The sequence below is a fragment of the Maniola hyperantus genome, chromosome 18, assembly GCF_902806685.2.
Source record: "Maniola hyperantus chromosome 18, iAphHyp1.2, whole genome shotgun sequence".
NCBI lineage: Eukaryota > Metazoa > Arthropoda > Insecta > Lepidoptera > Nymphalidae > Maniola > Maniola hyperantus.
The window spans coordinates 4,014,890-4,035,435 of record NC_048553.1 but is presented as its reverse complement, the minus strand read 5'-3'; the positions used below and the strand labels follow the sequence as shown (position 1 = coordinate 4,035,435).

The 20,546-nt window shown below is 38.5% G+C and overlaps 1 protein-coding gene across 1 annotated transcript in view; it reads left to right on the top strand.

Annotated features, from left to right (window-relative positions):
• The window catches only part of LOC117990776 (uncharacterized), a 430,777-nt gene that overhangs the window by 394,362 nt on the left and 15,869 nt on the right, over positions 1-20,546 (top strand). The window contains exons 6-15 of the mRNA XM_069504461.1: positions 2,285-2,367; positions 13,039-13,116; positions 13,697-13,773; positions 14,001-14,065; positions 14,253-14,430; positions 17,576-17,712; positions 18,163-18,367; positions 18,885-19,049; positions 19,234-19,427; positions 20,238-20,334. Coding sequence (XP_069360562.1) covers positions 2,285-2,367; positions 13,039-13,116; positions 13,697-13,773; positions 14,001-14,065; positions 14,253-14,430; positions 17,576-17,712; positions 18,163-18,367; positions 18,885-19,049; positions 19,234-19,427; positions 20,238-20,334 — 1,279 coding nt within the window. The remainder of the gene's footprint in view (positions 1-2,284; positions 2,368-13,038; positions 13,117-13,696; positions 13,774-14,000; positions 14,066-14,252; positions 14,431-17,575; positions 17,713-18,162; positions 18,368-18,884; positions 19,050-19,233; positions 19,428-20,237; positions 20,335-20,546) is intronic.

Sequence of the window (20,546 nt, the reverse complement as noted above, 5' to 3'; positions counted from 1 at the left end):
TAACAGCTTTAAAATGTATTGTAGTTAAAGGAACTCGTGAATACACATATTATACGAAAATTATACAAGTCTATAAGTTGTAAGGTAAGCGAAAGTTTCTTGTTCGGAAGGATGCCATTGTGGACGCGAAACTCGTTATACCGGGGAAATTGCAAGACAAGGGATGTGACCGCTCTTGATGAAATATGCAAACTATACCTACGAATAGACGTTGCGTCGGTGTTAAAAACAATGGACAACCCAAAAGGTTATGTGACGTTAAAAAGATTTTTTTAATCCACACTTATAATATTATAAATGCGAAATTGTGTCTTTCTGTCTGTCTGCTAGCCTTTCACAGCCCATCCGTTAAACCGATTTTAACGAAATTTGGTAAAGCGATAGCTTGTATCCGTGGGAATTTCAGAAAATCCGGTCCTGTTACTTGTCTGCAATAGAAAGGGAACCTCTGTTCAAAATTTCAGCTTTCTAGGACCAAGGATTTGGACTGGGCGTTGATGAGTCAGTCAGTGATTCAAGACTTTTAATTTTAGGTACTATAATATGAATGAAATATTTAATAGAAACGTTAGATAGCTAAGGAATTCCAAAAAAGTGATTAATGGAATTCCTTTGGAATAACCAATAAAAAACCAATAGGAATTCCCGTGTACGCCCCCATGCATAAAATGTATGCAGAGCACGCCGAGTGGGTCGCATAATGTGAACCGCTTTCAAGCTATTTGCTCGATATAATGCATATAGCTGGAGTGCTCTTAGCTCGATAATAGCGTCACTGTTTATATAATAATGATGTTGCTACAATTTCTGCACTGTGGTAAATCGATTTCCGTCCATTTGGTCATTTCTGCTTGGTGAAATTAAATTCTAGCTACGATTTTTGGTTAAGTCCGAATTATAAAGAGGGCTGGCTACCCGGACTTTTTGAGACACTGCACAATTATTTATATATGTAATTAAATGAAGTGATTCGGGCTACGCCGTAGACTAGCCCCTCAATGAGGTTAATTTTATAGTCTAAACTAAACTAAATTAGGAGATCTAAATTTATAGCTATGTAGGGAAGTCAAGCTTCTCTTTTCCACAGGAAGTATTATGAAAGAAACAGCTACACACTTGACTTGTCATTTTAGTTCACTGAAAATAATATAGTAAGCAATAGGTCGAGATGGCAATCGGGGAGAGAACGCCCCGTACACCGCACAGTCCCCCGCGCTAACCCGGTGCGTGCAAGCGCGGGTGACGTGCGGGTGTGCCATCTCAAACTGTCGCGGACTATACCTACAACATAATTAGCCAATGAACTGCCGTTTCCTTTAGTGCATTTCCATGGACATCGGTATCTGATCACAAGCCACCTGCTAGTTTGCTCACTATTTATATCTATATACAAAAATTCCAGTGGATATATTTTTTATGGTATAAATCAAGATTCCGCTGTAATATTTACCTACATATTTGCCTGTAGGTAAGTTCAAGTAGCTGCACTTTATTTTTCTTATTTCCAGAAAAAGTAATTTTATCTTCTTAACTTGACGACCTCCCTGGCGCAGTGGTAAGCGCTGTGGTCTTATTAGTGGGAGGTCCCGGGTTCGATTCCTGGCAGGGATTTGGAATTTTATAATTTCTAAATTTCTGGTCTGGCCTGGTGGAAGGCTTCGGCCGCGGCTAGTTACCACCCTACCGGCAAAGCCGTACCGCCAAGCGATTTAGCGTTCCGGTACGATGCCGTGTAGAAACCAAAGGGGCATGGGCTTATTAAAAACTGCCATACCCGTTCCAGGTTAGCCCGCTACCATATTAGACTGCATCGTCACTTACCACCAGGTGAGATTGCAGTCAAGGGCTAACCTGTATCTGAAATAAAAAATAAAAAAAACTTCCTTTTACTTACTTTCTTTTCCTTTTACCTACTCCTTTTTCAACCTCATAAAGTGATCAAATAGCGTTCCAATAAAAGCAATGATTAAAACATTATACCTCGAAATGCAATGCCGAGCGGTTCGCATAATGTGAAACACTTTCAAACTGTTTGCTTGGTGGAATGCATCCGCTGCGTAGACCTCTCTTAACGCCGCTATAATAGCATCAATTTGCATGCAACCCACGAGATCGGTGTGCAGTGTAAAGCGTAAAGGTAAAACAGGTGAAACAGCTTTCCACATTAAATAATGTAGCTTTTTGTGTATTATTAGGCTGTCAGATACAAAAGTTACAAACATGTTTTATATTATCGGCCAAAAACCGACTTGCAGCAATTATTCTAGTATTACGTCTCTTTCAGGCAAATGGGCCCCGCGGCGGTGAGCTGCATCTGCGCGCCGGGCTACACTGGGGACCTCTGCGAGTCGCAAATTGCTGCTCCGGGTAAGTGCTTTTGGTATTGCGTTTTAATATCACACTAACTACTATTACGCTGCCTTTCCACTAGGGATGTGCGAGGTAGTCCTACATAGCACAAGAGACCGAAGTTTTGAATTTGAATGCGAACGCGTCCCGAGACAATGTTATAACATTGACTCGTTGCATCACATCCACAGTTCACGACAGTTATGAAATTTCTAAAATTCTAACAAAACGCCATGCTTCACCTAGATGATCTAGACTTACCTACATTTGACGCTATAGGTATCTTTGATTCACGTCAACCCTAGCCTAATATTTGACGGATGTCGAACCAGAACCAAACCGAGAGTTTCCTCACTCTAGTTCACTCGGTGGCCTCCATCATCATCGTCATCTATATCAGCAGTGATATTCACAACTTTCGTGCTAAGGTTAGGCGAAAGTTTTGGTTATCATTTTACTGAAATCGCATTTTTTGAGTTACGTAACAATGCAACGTGTATCCTAGTCCATAGTGAAAGTTTCAGGTAGTCAGCGATGTAGCTATTAAACTACTGCGGGATTTACCTAATGTTGATCTGTGATGATCGCAATTCCATCTGATCGGCCACTCTGACACTCTCTCACGATTGGCTGAAATGCATTGTCACAGCAAGAATATAACAAATTCACCCAATCATAGCAATTGAGATTGTACCATGATTGATAAAGCTTTTTCGCAATTGACTGCCCGATTGTTCGAATATGTAACTGGAGAGAGCGGTCGCTTGCAAAGTATCGCGGTTGTATAGACCAAATCAGCTTTTATTGTGAATGATTCTGAGTAGGCATACGTGTTATTTTTGGTCACTTTAAGCTTAAAATCGTAAGAGGAACGCAGGATGCGATCACGTTCAAAGGAGCACAGTCATAGCTGCCTGCCATAGTCATAACTTAAACTGCCCCCCAATTGTGTAAGAATAACCATTTCATGGCTATCGCAATCGTCAAGAAATTCTGCCATTTGATTGGTTGATTCGCTGTTTACATTTTTTCACAGCCAATCAAAGGGCAGAATTCTTGACGATTGCGATAGCCATGAAATGGTTATTCTTACACAATTGGGGGGCTGATCTCTAAGGTAGGGATGGAAAAGTCTGGCAAACATGATAGAAAGAACATGTAGATTAAGTCGATGCCTAAGATGCCTAGATGGTTGGATCATATAGCCTACGATTCTATATGATCCAACCATGCTCTCCATCTCTTCCCATTGCCGCACATCCCTAATGAAAATATCACCTTACTCTTGTTCATTCCATTCGTAGTTTTATGTTGATTATTATCGGTCGCTCGTAAATTCGATGTCCAATTTTCTCGAATAATTATTGTTTTATCTTCTGTTTTTGGTCAAAATAACTTTTATAAATGTAAGTATATGCTTCAAATCAAAATTTAAATTTCGCTTCAATCATAACTTATACTTACAAATCAAAATATCAAATACTAGCGACCGCCCGCAGCTTCGCTCCCGTGGGAAATTCGAATAATCCAGCCATACTTATTCTTTACTAGCTGATGCCCGCAACTTCGTCCGCGTTGATTTACATTTTGCAAATCCCACTTTGGAATGGAGATAGATTATACCCTGGATGAACATAAGAGTTCCCACTTGTGTTCATCCAGGGTTCTGCCGTTTTTGCGTGATTGAATAACAAACATCCAAACATCCACACTTTTACATTTATAATATTAAATAATATAAGGTTCTACATTATGAACGGAACTTCTGTACAAATTTTAAGCTAAGTAAGTTCCCAAACACCCAAACCCAATCCCAAACCCAATCCCAACACCCAAATGTTGGTGAGTCAGTCAGCGAGCGACGGACTTAGCCATATATTTATATAATAGGCTACTTGACTCATATCTAATTTCGTCCAATAAATGATTATTTATTATAGTATTTTGCTTAAGACAACGAAATATATCAATAACAATTATTAAAAACGCAGGATGGATATATAAATCCAATTTAAAAAAATACAGTTTTTATTTTTATTTGAAACGCAGAAAACGCTGTCAGCCATAATGTGACGTCATTAAATATGTAAACAAAGAAATGTCATCCCTATGTCACGCGGGGACTAACGTAGTATCCATATATATAAAATTTAAAGTCCTGACTAACTTATATATCAACGCACAGCCTAAACATCTAACCAGCTGGTCCTAGATACATGAAATTTGGTGGGTGTGTTCTTTGTAGGTAAAGAGAAGGTATCCACTAGGAAAGGATTTTTTGAAATTCCACCCCTGAGTGGGTTAAACGGGGGTTTGAAATTTATGAAGTCCACGCGGGCGAAGTCACGAGCATAAGCTAGTTTTTATATATTTCTAAAAACTCATAGTAAACGTAAAAAATTATCGTTTTCTCTTTATAAATTGAATAAGTTATTAAGTAAGACTTACAACGAAGTGATCTTTGCAAAAATAAATTTGGGTTGAAGTCGTTAGTCATATAGGATCGTGTTACGTATATTTATTTCACTGGGCACTCTAATCCACAACTTTCCTGTGGTCTTTATCGATGCGTTTTTACATTCTCGGATGATACAATAACGATAATTACTATATTTTCCATGTAAACTAGTATAGAAGTCATGTTTATTAAACTTTGGGAAGTTATGCTGTTGTTTACAAATGCATGACGTCAGAGCACAGATAATCTATCGGCCAAACATGGCCGACAGTGTTTTCACCTGTCTAAGAAAAATATATTTTTAAATTAAAGTTTTACGGTTTTTAGGGCGCAAAAAAATATAGTGTTAATTTTTTTGATCTAATAGGACAAATGTCAACCATTTAAGACCAACTTAAAAAAAGTGTCAACTAGCCTATTTTTTTTTTAAAGTTTAAATATTGTGAAATTTTATTTCACTTTTTTTTTTAGCTAGTCTTATCTAATTACAATATAAATCATGACCGCGTGGAATGGTGCCAAGAATACTAGCTGCATTTCCGCGCTGGACAGTCTCGTAAATTTTTTTTAGCACTAAGACACTATGGCCCCAGGGTCTCCACGGCAAACGGCACAAAAATGTAACTCTCTATAAGAGTGGCATAATTGCGCCGCTTGCCGTTTTCAGCTGTTTCTTCTGCGGCTTCCGGTCTTGACGCTGTCTTCCTGATATGACACGGGGCCAATGTGTCAACGCAAGTTGCGTCCCACATTTGCGCCCGTCCCCGTTCCCAGGGAACCAGCGTCAATCCATCAGGTCTCTTGCCATCATCCCGACTAATCCCTGCCGGCTCAATGAGCGCAGGAATATTTATGGTGGCAAGAGCTCTTTTAATCGTATCGTTAAGAGAGCCATGCCTAAATAGCCTACCAGAGCTCCTTTGGCAAGAGAGTCCGTGGATTCCAAATTTATCAACCTCTTTTATATATTCGCTATAATTATATTCGCTTTTTTTATGTTTACCATAATTATTCAGTTTTTCTTATTTAGATCTTTAAATTTTCTTGAATCCTATTTTAAAGAACTTTCCATTTAACTTCCATCCTGCGGCGTAAGCATGTTAATTTAATTAAGTTTTTCTCCATCACGTAAAATTTTGCAGTTTGAACACCAAAGTTGTGCTAGGTATTTTTACTGAACAAGAAAGCTATGAAAAAGTTTCGCTTAGTTTTACATGAATAGGGAACTAAATAGGTCCCTTGGCAGTTTCTGAAATTCGGTTTTCGATTGGCTAGATTTAGTTAAGTTAGTTTGCGGTTAGTAACCACTCTAAGTACTACCTAACAGATCCGTAATGTTAGTGGATTAGCATTCTGGTTCGATTGCCTTGTTAAGATTAGGCTAGTCAATCTTAGGTACGGTTGATACAGACGTAGTGAGATGAAGGAGTCTTGCCGCGAACTGATATCAGGGAATACTTAGTACCTATCTATCTATATCTCTATCTACTCTATCTACAGATATAAGCTCACTTCGCAAAGACGTCCAAATAAATAGCGACTCTTGCAACGCAATAAAGTGCAATTTAGCTAGCACAGCGCTGCGGCCTTAAGTCTCTCCCTCCCTCTCTCTCTCTCCTTCTTCCTCTCTATCCTTCTCTCTCCCCCCTTCTCTCTCCATCCTTCTATTTCTCCGTCTCTCTCTCTCTCTTTTTCCCACTGCCACTTACCACTTCTATATAATATAAAACGAGCATTACTTTACTTAAGGGAAGTGTAACCAGTTACGACAGCCTAATCTGTTAGGTAATCGCGCTGTGTAGGCAAACCTGACCCAAGTTTTTAACTGCATGGATGACCTATTTAGGCCTTTTCGTTTGGGGGAAAAATGGGTTATAGGGGCACGTTAATCCGTCGTCCCCGGTAATTAGTATTTATTACCTATCACTAATATCAGGAAACCGCAATGTCGAGTCAGGGCACTCACCGCATTATTATCTCAAGAAAACGCTTACCGTTATGTGATTAATGTAAAGGGGTACCTTTTTAGGCATACGATGATTTTGATTTTATTGTCTTGCGAGGTGTGAAAAGTAAAGTATTGAACTTCGGGGTAATACTGTCTAAACCCCGCGCTTCACTCAGGATTCTAGATGCAACACCCTACACTACGCTCGGGAGTTACTCTAAACTAACACATGGGAGTAACACTACCCCCATGTTGAATAATCTACTATTACAGTAAGGTAAACGATGCAAAAAGAGCCTAAAAGAGAACAATATGAGATTTAAAAAATCTTAGTCAAGCGCAAAGTAAGCCATCAATGAAAAACTCTTCAAATATCAAACTCATATTATAGTAATTGAATGTCGATTCGAGAACAATCAATTCCTCAAAGCGCTATTGAACTGAAAACTACTGAGATGGATTGACATCGAGTTCAATAACAACGCCGACTGCTAACGGAACAGATTTCTAAAGCTCCGTGTCTACACTTGACGAGCCGAGCTCACGACCTGTGTACAACGAGCTTGCAACAAACACTATCTTCGAAATTCGAACCTCCGTGGAACCAGGTCGGGCTCACTTGGTCATAAGAACCATCCAGCCATCGCAAAATTTTGTGGTACATGCTAGTACCTTTTTTTTATACATTATAGGCAAACGTTTGACCACAATCACACCTGATATAAAGTGCCTAAAATGGGATGCGTTTACCTAGAAATTCCCTATTCATTCTTGTTTTAAAGATTTGTAATGGTTTGTAATTGGTAGGATACACAATTTGCGGAATATAACAAATTGAAAAAACTAAAGGAAGAGCAAACGTAAAATATAAAAGCGCGAGCGTTACGAGCGCGAATTATTTTGATACTAGATAATGCCCGCGACTTCGTCCGCGTGGATTTAGATTTGTTTAAATCTTTAATTTCCGGGATAAAAAGTAGCCTATGTCCGTCTCCGGGATGTATTGTACTGTAACTTCATCAAAATCGGTAAAACTGTTGGTCCGTGAAAAACTAGCAGACAGATAGACAGACAGACACAGTTTCGCATTCATAATATTAGTAAGGATTTTTACATTAAAAGCCTATTTTAAAATATGTTTCGCTTCATGTCTTGGATTTGAGGGGAGTTCGAACCTTCAAACTTCCAACCCTCAAACAGCCATGAGGGGTAATCAAAAGCCTGCCAACCTGTGTATTCCAAGTTCAAATAGTGTGAGTTATATATGGTTCAAAGCCACTTCATAACTTAAAGTGACAGATTGACATCAAATTTAATATCACCACCAACTGCGCCGCTAGCGGACGAGATTTCTAATATTTCCGCTACAAAGTGCTCCGGAGAGCGGACGTCATATTTCAAGCTTCCGAAAAGTTAGGAGTCTGTTAGTAGTACCAAGTTTCATTGGCAACAGGTGTTTGATAGGACTTGTAGATCCATCGATCGGTTTGAGATAAATGATACTGATAAAGTAGTTTTTACTTTGGTATATGCGGATATGCCCACAGAACTCACTACCCATATTATAAATGTGAACGTGGGTTTATTGGTTTGTTGGTTTGCCCTTCAATCACGTCGTTACGGAGCAATGGATCGGCGTGTTTTTTGCATGAGTATAGTTGAAGACTTACAGAGTAATATAGGCTACTTCATAACCCGGAAAATCAAAGAGAATTTTCTGAGCAAAAACGAGAAAAAATAGAAAAAGAACCCAAATAAATCTGATAATTCAAATTTCAATCCAACACTTAAGAAAAACTTAGATAGATTGGGACGAACTCTAATATCAATTTACCAAATGCACCTTTAAATGAATCAGATTTCCAATATCCGCTGCAAATTGATGCTGCCTTGCCTTGACTTGCATGATTTAGTTTAGAGAGTAAGGGACTTTCTCTAATTTATAGTTATAATATAAAGTTACAGTTAGAGTTTACTCAAAATTGATACACAGGATTTTGAGGTACTAGGTAGTGTAGGTACCTACCTGAATAAAATGTATGCTAGAAAGGATCTGAGAGTTCAGATCTCAAAAAACTACTATTATTTAGCTAAGATAGAATGCTGAAAAATAATTCTATGATAAAAAAACCGGCCAAGTGCGAGTCAGGCTCGCGCAATGAGAGTTCCGTACTACAGTCGTATTTTTTCCACATTTTGCACGATAATTCAAAAACTATGATGCATAAAAATAAATAAAAATCTGTTTTAGAATGTACAGGTGAAGACCTTTCATATGATACCCCACTTGATATAGTCACTCACTTCGAAAGTTTAAAATACTAATTATTAGTTCAACCCCAAAATATTTTTTTTTTTGTGTGATCTAACCCTAAATTCACGGTTTTCAGATTTTTCCCCAAATGTCAGCTATAAGATCTACCTACCTGCCAAATTTCATGATTCTAGGTCAACGGGAAGTACCCTGTAGGTTTCTTGACAAACAGACAGACAGACAGACAGACAGACAGACAGACAACAAAGTGATCCTATAAGTGTTCCGTTTTTCCTTTTGAGGTACGGAACCCTAAAAAACGTAGAAATCAATTCGGGTGATGATCGAGTCCTTTTGGCAACAACCAGAAACCCTATCTCGTAACGTCCCCCGGTTGACCATGGTGATGATGTGAAAGGATCTGGTAGCCCATCGCATTGCTATCCCAAGAAACCTCTTACCAATAAGTGATTAACGGAAACTAGTCACAAGTCACAACCCTTACCAACGAAAAATACATAAACCTTTATAATATTAAAATCCCTAATCAATGTTGGAAAATGACAGGTCGAAATAAAAAAACGAACACAAGCAACGAACAACTCAGTTTAATTAATTACCCGATTTTATCACTAACAGTATTCAAACAAAATCTAAAAGTTTGATAAACAATCAATCATGTTAACAAGCGCTGAAACAGGTAACAAATTGACTGAATACCAATTTACTAAATTAAGTTAATAAAAGCCTGCTGAGTACGAGAATTTCATCACTATTTTGGAATAAAAGCACTTGAGCTTAGAGATTACGATACGATATCGACAATCCGATCCGATCTCGTACCGGAAAGCGCAGCGTTGGCAAACCCCCCTAAAGGTGGAGCTGCTAGAAGTCCCTACTAGTATTTAAAATGGTCTCTCACCCTCAATAGGTAAGACATACGGTTATCCAAGAGACAGATAAAGGAATTCCTTAAAATTCGTCAATTGAGCATTAGAACCTCCTTTGACACCGCAAAGTGCAAATATTTCAACTCCCTGTTTAGTAAAACACCCCTTAAGGGTTGAATCTTTCAAAATCCTTTCTTGGCGGACGTCTACGTATAGCTATCTGCATGCCAAGTTTCAGCCCGATCCGTCCAGTATTTTGAGCTATGCGTTGATATCAGTCAGTCACCTTTTCATTTTATATATTTAGAAGACTAGATGATACCCGCGACTTCATTAGCTTAGATTTTTTCGGTTTTTCCGGGATAAAAATATAAGCTACCTTCATTCCAAATTACAGCCAAATCCGTTCAATCGTTTTTGCACGAAAGAGTAACAAACAAACATACACACATACACACACGTATACAAACTTTCGCCTTTGTAATATTAGTGTGATGTAAGTATAGCAGTACTATTATATCTTCTGTGGTATAGCGGAGAAATAGCAGGCAAAAGGTAGGTTCAAAATAAAAAGTGCAGGCGATATCGTATGTACTAAATACGGTCAATCACGTATATGGATTGCTTTATCAATTCAAATGAAATCCATCCATTTTATTAGCCTCGATGCGAATGTAATTGAATTCCGAAAAGTTCCAGCTAGGGTTTATGGAGTAGGTGTTTGGTGTTAATAAAATGAAAAAGCTACCTACTTTTACAAACAGCCAAAATAATTTGCTATGCTTTAACATTATCTATTATATTATCTAGTCAATAAATATTGCAATGCATTGTATACCACTATACCATGCGTAGCACCGTAGGTTGGCAGCTACAGAGTACAATGTGACGTTGTGATAAGGAAACATCGGTAAAGTTACCCTGCTGATTGTCATCTATATCTATATATACAAAAGGAAAAGCTGACTGACTGACTGATATATCAACGCATATCGGGCTGAAACTTGGCATGCAGATAGCTGATATGGCGTAGACATCCGCTAAGGAAGGATTTTTGAAAATTCAATTTCTAAATGGTTTTGAAAATTTTGTAGTCTACGCAGACGAAGTTGCGGGCACAAGCTAGTTGTAAATATTTAAGCATTTCAAATCACAACTTTGAGACAGATGCATCAATCCATACTCTTTATTTAACGAGCGAAGCGAGGTCTCTGAGTCTACTTGACTGCAATTGCACTTGTCCGTCTGTCCGTCTGCCAGAGCCTTATAACTTCTGAATGACTGAACGTGATTATTTCAATTTTAAAAATATAATAGGTAAATGTAAACTGATGGCCATCAGCCGAATATTGCATGAAAAAAATTAAAAAGCTAATTGCGGGAGGCTCTCATAGAAAATGGGGGTTTTAAAGTGGAGATTGAGTTCAACGTTCGACTTCAAAAACGACTACATATTATAAACTGAAATTTGTGTATAATTTCAGTTATATCCCGTACTTAAAACAACAAATACTAAAATTAGATAAATAGGTATATGTTTTAAGAATGGATAATTTCACACATAGCAATCATCGATATTGTGATATTAACGAAGCATCATTATTAATAATTATTATCTTTCCCAAAAATGACGGCTTTTATACAAAAGCTTTTATTTTAAAGAAGCCAATGGAGTGACCCTTATAAATTGAATCGAAGCACCATAACCTCCCCAAATGCCATTACTGCTAACATTTTGTAATGCAAGGAACTTCCGCTCATAACATTTGGAAATGAAAATGGGTTTGTTTTGCTCGTTCTCATTTCAAAGAACATTTGAATGTATTTTTCACTTTATTGTTTGACTTTATGACCTTTTCGGATAATACTCTTTTATCCTGATCAGCTCCTTTTTAACGATTGTTATAATTAGATTATTATCTAGCAATCATTGCTCGTTTTAATTTACAAGTACCTACCTACTCGTAAAGATTAATATTAAATTATTGTTAAGTAAAACCACATTGTCTCAATATTATAGCTTTCCAGTGAAATTAGTTTGTATATAAAATAGTTAATTTTCACTAATATTTCCATTACCTTCCCCTTCAGTAATTCCATCAGCCACATGATGAATATTTTCGTAAATAGCATCAGTAATTCTAGGTGGTATTGTATCGCAAAAACTATTTTTGCCTTTTTTCTTCTTCTTTCTTTATTGGGGCGGCGGTGCAAGTCCTTAAATCCCTGTATTAGTATGGAAGTATGGATATGGATAAATAACACGTTTTTAGTTGAAGATTTTCTGACAATATTATATTAACTTTAGAAATATCAGGCTACCTACTTAATTATATATTTTCTTTAAATGTAGTAGCTAAAGCTGGGTTCATTCTTTTTTTTGTACAATGCAAAAGCGTTTGGTACGAGAATGAGAAATCAGATAATTTGAGCGAAAAATAATTTGTTGCAGCGCTAAAAAAATTCAAATATATATTTTTCTAGGGCCACGCATCTAATTTGGATGTACATGCATTGTAGTAAGGAATGTTCATCTGCCTATGATTCGCTATCAATAAAGGTACCTAACCCTGATTAAGAAACATCGAGAATTAAAAGATATTTCGTACCTACCTCTACGTTACAAACAATCAGTTTAACGTTCCTACGATTGTTTTGTTTACGCGCGCCCTGCGTCTGTGTTATTTGTTATTTACGTACAAATATTGTCCCTTCGCACCATCAATTCAAGCGCTTAAGGTGATATAGGGTAACCCTCGTATCCTCAATAGCTCTTCAGTTTATTGGCTCTGTGAGATACGTGTAGAGCCATCGTTTTCTCCGCCATTTCCTTATTCTATCGTCTCTGCTAGAATTTGTCAGCTAATGAAGGTTCCGGTAAAAAAGGGCAGAAAATATCGTACGGAAGTAACTCGACAACTACGGTTACTTGAACACAATTATCCAATTTTCTTTGCCTCCTTAGAAATGACTGAGTATTACCAGAATACCTACAAAAATTAGTTATATACGTACGTAAATTGTTACGTCAGTTAATTAAACAGCGCAGCCATTTCCGTATGAAAGTAATTTTAGTCAGTAAATTGTTAGGGCCCTGAGCCACGTTAAATATCGTTTCATAAAATATTTTTTGTTGCAGAATGCGGTATAGAGGAATGTGCCGAAGGTTGTAAAAGAGGAACTTCTTGTGACTGTAATCCAAAAGACACTGATGTTTGTAAGTGCATATCTTGAAAATATTAGAAACTGTATGTTGCAAATATTAAAAGCCGATGCCCGCGACTTCATCCGCGTTGGAATGGGTTTTTAAAAATCATGTAGCTAAACTCTTCGATTTTCCAAGATAAAAAGCAGCCTATGCCCATGGACCTATACTATGTCACGTCAATCCATTGCTCTGTTGCGGCGTGATTGAAAAACAAGTAAACCAACAAACGAACACACTTTCGCATTAATATGGGTAGTGATTTTGACTAATTAAAAAATTGGCAGTTCCTGAGAACTGCCGACAGGAGTGAAAACGTAAAAGTACGGAATAATATTATCGAACGTCCATATCATACGCGCAACACGTCCTACAGATTTACCATCAACATTAGCATGTCGGTGATGCGGTCTTGAAGTTGAAGAACCTATTTCAAAATCACCTAACATGCCTAAAGAAGTCTTAACTTCAATAATAGATGAAAATAAAAATAATAAAATCTTGTATACTTTCCGTACATTTTTTATTTATTTTTATTTATTTATTATTTACCTCCTTATTTATGGTGATTATACCTACTGTCGAATTTTAGCGTCCGCCCGCTTCGAAACAAGACTGCAAATAATGGACCAAGCAAATGTAAACATATCTGAAGAAATCATTAAGCAGGTAAAAAAGTGAAATAAATATTAAATTAAAAACTTATACATATGTTTAAGTCAGCGTAGTAGACTATGGCCAAAACCCTTCTCACTCTGAGAGGAGACCCGTGCTCTGTAGTGAGCCGGCGACGGGTTGATCATGATGATGATGATGAGTGATGACATATGTTTCATAAGTTCTATACCGAATAATAATTCTTAAAAAGTGCTTAAAATTATGTATTTTGATTCCAGATAACAAATTATTTAATGGCATCGAATATTACTTTACATGATGAGATAGAAATTTTAAATATAAGGTGAGTTAGTTAATTTATGTTTTAAGTTGCGACCAGGACAATGAGAGCAGTTAGTTCTACGATTCCCTTTAAACTATTTACGTATATGAAACTTTAAAGCTAACCAAAACTAGTACCATTAGATCATTTATTATGTTTTTCGGATAGTAATTTAAATATTACAGTAACAATTCAACTTAATTTCCAGTTCACCAGACATAAATAACGCACGTACAGTCTGGCTACGTGTTTGGGGCGCACGTAGAGAAGCGGGCGCACTGCGGACCGCACTTGCTCGCCTCGCCGCTACACGTACACGTACCGATCGCCTGCGTCTACTGCCCGCTACGTTGCACTTCGACATGCAACCTGCGCTGAGTTTACATGTAACTATCTTTTAATCTGGCTACGTGTAGGACACGTAGAGAAGCGGGCGCACTGCGGACCGCACTTGCTCGCCTCGCCGCTACACGTACACGTACCGACCGCCTGCGTCTACTGCCCGCTACGCTGCACTTCGACATGCAACCTGCGCTGAGTTTACATGTAACTATCTTTTAATCTGGCTACGTGTAGGACACGTAGAGAAGCGGGCGCACTGCGGACCGCACTTGCTCGCCTCGCCGCTACACGTACACGTACCGACCGCCTGCGTCTACTGCCCGCTACGCTGCACTTCGACATGCAACCTGCACTGAGTTTACATGTAACTATCTTTTAATCTGGCTACGTGTAGGACACGTAGAGAAGCGGACGCACTGCGGACCGCACTTGCTCCCCTCGCCGCCGCTACGGCACGCGTACATGTACCGACCGCCTGCGTCTACTGCCCGCTACGCTGCACTTCGACATGCAACCTGCGCTGAGTTTACCTTTTAAACTGGCTACGTGTATCGCACGTAAAGAAGCGGACGCACTGTGGACCGCACTTGTTCGCCGGCTACGTCTTGGGTAGGTGCATCGCACGTAGAGAAGCGGTCGCACTGCAGGCCGTATTTGTACCGCACAATAGACATAAAATGTAAAAAAGTGTGATCAAGAATATCGCTGCCTGTGTAAATATAAGACGCAAACTTTAAGTTGCAAGTGTTTTTCCTGTAGATAAATTAATTGATTTAAGCAGTAGATAAACTAAAGCGAATATCGTAAAATCATCTCCTCGATTTTATCTTGCACAGAGAGTTTTGCAGTAAAGAAAAGAAGTAAAAAGTTGGAGAGTTAGATTTAATATTTATTGCAGCACGCGTCCCGCAGGCACCTGCGCACTGCACTTTAATATACAATGCGAACTCCTTTTAAACGATGAGCTTATTCCCGCGACTTCGTCCGCGTGGAATACATAAATTTCGACCCCTATTTTACCTCTTTAGGGATTGAATTTTCACACATCCTTTCTTAGCGGATAATAGCTATCTGCATGTCAAATTTCAGCCTGACCCGTCCAAAACTTTGAGCTGTGTGTTGATAGATCAGTCAGTCAGTAGTCAGCTTTTTCTTTTAAATATATCTTTTTCTTTTGAATGTATCTTGTTTCTTGGTCCACAGAATTAATAAAGTAGGTAGGTATAGGAAGGTATATATAGGAGGAGGAGATGTATGACCTAATAATTGCGATTGTTAAGCAACATTCACCCGAGTCGGTAACTGGATGGTTGATCGACTTTAGAGATGTTAAATTGACCTTTTCGTTTCTTCCGTGTTTCGGAGGGCACGGTAAAGCTGTCAGTCTCGGTTATTATCACTAACATGTGATTTAAAAAAAAACTAAAAAGAATGTTTAAAGATAATGTGATTACGAGACCTGATTTTTATCAAATTTTCTTACATTCACGCTTCTTTCTTGGCAAAGTTCCATAACTTCATGTCTTTTCGCCTTTAAAACCGTCTCTTTGCTCAAAGTTTGGGTAGGTACTTTTAATTAAGTTGATACTTTCTTGATGCAATTTATATGCAGAAGTGATGTGCAGGGCCCTCTTTCCCACTGGGCACTCTGGGTACGTGCCCACGGCCCAGGGCCCACGATCGATAGGGGCCTACTAATCCCTGCCAGACCACCATACTATAACAAACCGGCCGATATTTTATTAGGTACTGAAAAACCAATTTATTTCGATAAAATCAAAGGTCAAAAAGGTCCTCTCAAACAAACGACGATATCCGACACTCGGCGGCTGCTGGACTATTATCTACTTTCTTTGCATATTCTAAGAAAATAGCACCTACTCTCTCAAGATCATAGGGGCCCCATTATTCTAATGTGCCCAGGGCCTCCAATAGGTTAAAGATGGCCTTGGTGATTCACAATATTAAAACTAAGTAGATAGGTACACGACTCTTTTGAGTTCTTTGGTTCGGCTCCTTTTTCTGATGATTTTTTTAAAAAATTATTTGTCTCGGTTGTAATTCGCATCATTTCAAAGCGTGTGGAATTTAATCTGAACAATTGCCAGCTTTATTAAACGCCGCTTCGCCTTAAGCTTAAAGTAAGGCGTTTATTGTAACAGGAAGTAATTGGATAAAACGGGAAAGAATCTAATGTCTCTAATTAAAGCACGCCGTTTTCTTAAGTGAATTCTCAATTTAATTCGTTTCAAATTGCAACGTTAAGATATGCGGTACTTACACCTACAGGTACAAAGTTAATTTTATTGGTAGGTAAAGGTTTTCCGTAGGTGGATTTGTAACAGGTACCAACCTCTTACAAACCCACCTACTTAAATTACCAAATTTACCTACTTTCGGAAATCCTAATTCCTAGCGTCATTTTCAAAAGTTAACCCAACCTGGATTGAACTTGTGACACCAACATGTTTCCTGAATTCGGTAGGTAGGTACTAAATGAAACCCGTGACTTCGCGTGAGTTTCGGTTTTTTAAAAAGCTCCTGGGAACTTTTATTTTCGGTGATAATCCGTGGCATAATATCTCTGAAGTTCTAAACTAAATAGATAACTAATGCCTGCAATTTCGTCGATATTGTGGATTTAGGTTTTTTAAAAATCCCGTGAGCTCTTTGATTTTTCTGGAACAAAAAGTACCTACCTAGCCTATGTCCTCCGGGCTGAAAGCTATATCTTTGCCTTTCGGGCCGGTGGGCCGAGAAAAGCTAGCAACAGACAGTCAGACACACTTCCACATAATATATTATAACATTAAATATGTAGCTATGGATTAGATCGTAAATAATCTTAAAATATTTTTAGAAAAAATGACAATATTTTGCTTTACCTGAAAAATTAAAAGATGAACCTAAAAACTTCATGTAGGTATCAGGCGTTTAAGTGCTAAATACCAATGTTGGTTTAAACCGATCTACGGAGCAAGCAATTCAATTTCAACATTCCGTTTTCTAAATGTGCTCGTAGACAAACTTTGAAAACAACTGACTTCATAATAAGATAGAACTCGTAAAATTCCCCCTACAAGGGTATAACATGAATTAGGGCATAAAAGTTTCATTACGCTGTAAAAATGTTTCTCTAGTTTCGAGCGTTTCCCTACAATTCGTATGCAAATCAGAATTTTATTGCAGGCATTGATCGTGAACCAGCGCCCCGAAGTTTGGGAGGGGTCCGAGTTCATACTGAGCTGCATGGCGTACGGATCTCCCGATATCGAGTTTACTTGGTACAAGGACGGTATCAAGGTCAATTTTAATGGTACTACAAGGTATGCCAGCCCATTGCCCATACCCATATACCTACTGTAAAAACCGTAATTTTATTTTGTTTAGGCCTAATCGGTGTAAGAATAGAAGTCTTTTTTCCCTACACTCTATATCTAGTGTATTTCACAGGGGTCTGCTTATTGTAAACCAATTTGTTCCTCATCTGAAAGCCGACCAACCTAAAGTTTAGAAATAACTTCCACTTTTTAACTAGTAAATTAATCTTAGCATCTATTAACTCCCGTGTTCCCGACAGTAAAAAGAAGTCGACTGACCAAAGTCAAGCGTATAAAATTGGATTAACTATCTTTAATTATCCACCCTGTATCAAAATCGCAAGCTATCAATTGCACACACGCTCTGCATCATAGCGTTTTTACGCTATAGTACACTCAAGGGTACAATGGTTTGTTTTCTTTTTAGAGACCAAATCCTATATCTTTTAATTCCAGAGACATCTGGACTCGCACTGTAGCAGAAGATGCACTAGGGCGGCGCATGTCAGTTCTAGGAGTTTCGGAAGCCAAGAGACCTGACAGCGGAAGGTGGTCCTGTTCAGCCGACGATGCGGGAAGGAGACGATGTAGTGCTCTTAGACTGACCATTTTACGACCCCCGGATATAAGACTTGTGCCATCCAGTCTTACGGTAAACAAGGTAAGTTGAATATTCTTTATTATTTTTTTGGTAACTCACCTCGTGGTCATGGAGTCGTTTCTATATATTCTATAGCAGTATTCCAAACATTTGGAACAACTCTAGCCGCCTGACAAAACCGGGATGCTTATGTCACATTGCATACATACATTGCGCACTATCCAATACCTACTGCTATTCTTGCTATTAAAGGAAACCAGAGCTGACGGCAAAACCAGACCAGATCTAATTCAAATACTTAAATAATTTTGTAGATTGGCCTAACCATGGTTAAGGCCTGACTTCCACCTAACCAGAGCGTAGAGAAGATATTGGTTAGTCGAAAAATTAAAGTTTTAAAAGATGACCTGATAATAATTTTTCCATATCATCTTTATGAGTCTGATTGGTCGACTTGTCATCTCCTCCACTCCGCTTAGGTGGAAACCGGGCGTAATTCAGAAACTTGCAAGCTTAATTTTGATATAAGTAGTATCTACAACCACATTCAAGTTTTGAGCTGTCCATATTTTTTCAGGGCGATAATGTGAGCATCACATGCTTGGCGGGCGCTGGTCGCGTGCACGGGACCCTCGGGTTCAGTTGGGCGCGAGAAAGGACGTTGCTACGCTTGGATCCTGGACGAGAGGTCTGGGAGGATCTGTATCCCGCTGGAAGTGTGCTCAAACTATATAATATACAAGTATGTCCTAACACATATATTTGGTCACAATTTTACCAGGTAGTTTGATACTGGATTTCGGTACAAATGCCGTAAAGGCCGGTAGCTAATGATAATTTTGATGTTGTACAGTAACCTAGGTTAGGTTAGCCAGAATAAATTAAGTCACATGAATAATGAATATTAAATAAAATGCTGTTTACAGAAATCAAGCGAGTACCGGTGTCAAGTATCTTCAGTGGCCGGCAAAAATGCGAAGGGAGTAACTATGTGGGCCCTCGGTGCCAAAGATGAGGCATGTGACAGTGAGGCGTCACATGGCCTGCGATGGCCGAAGACTGCACCGGGAGCTCATGCGACATCCACTTGTCCACCTGGACATACTGGCGAATCTACCAGGTATTCACAAAACCCTAAATTGTCCCTTTTTCCAAGTCAGACGTAATACCGAAACTGTATTTGTCCCCAATGATGGGATAAATACAATTTCGGTATTACGTCTGGCTTGCGATCATGGCAATCGTTGTTATTGGCGGAATTTGCGGTGCTCTTGCTATAACTGACCAAGTGGAGGAGTATCACTAATCGTTAGTGATTGCAATAAAACTTCGATGCTAAGATTCCAGAAGTATTAACGGGACAAATATGCAATACCCAATGCTCTACAATATAAGATAGGTCATAGGATATGCTATGACCTATCTTATATTGCTCTACGCATTGGGTCTACAAATAATATTCTTAAAGTTTTATTCAATCATATTAGTCACATTTTGTTACCTAACGGGCGTTTTTAGATTCATCATCATCATTATCGACCGATAATCGGCCGCTGCTGGACATAGGTCTCTTGTAGGAACTTCCATACGCCACGGTCTTGCGCCGCTAATGTATTCAGAGGCTCCCTGCGACTTGTTTGATGTCGTTTAACCACCCAGAGGGGGGTCTTCGAACACTGCGTTTTCCGGTGCGAGGTCGCCATTCTAGCATATTATAGTTTTTAGATTATTGGCAAAGTGGAGTAAAAGTACAATAACATTTTCTAAAACGTTAGCTTAACTTTCAAAACTGCTTTTAAGTTCTTAATGATTTTTCGCTTTGAAGTTTCCACTAACTTATATCCTGACAACGTAAACTGGACAGCAAATTCAATAACTTTCGGAAAGCTTAAGTTGCTTTCAAAAAGCTTTAACAAGATTTATTTATCAGGTTTTGCGAACCGAAGACAACTCAACACGGAGTGAAGTGGATGCTTCCAGATTTTTCTAGCTGCGTTGCTGATTCTTTACGGGATATCTATGAACAGGTTAAATACTAATATATAATACAGCTTAAAGCGTGGTATAGCCTAGTTGATTTAGTGCATATAAGTCGGTTACATTGGGTAATCTACATTGACAGTCGGTAACTGAAGGATCTACTTTGGCTTTTAGATTTCCTCCGTGCCTCGAAGATCACATCATTGAGCCATCAGCTTCTTTTAATTACAATAGCACCTAATACTTATTATTCATAATA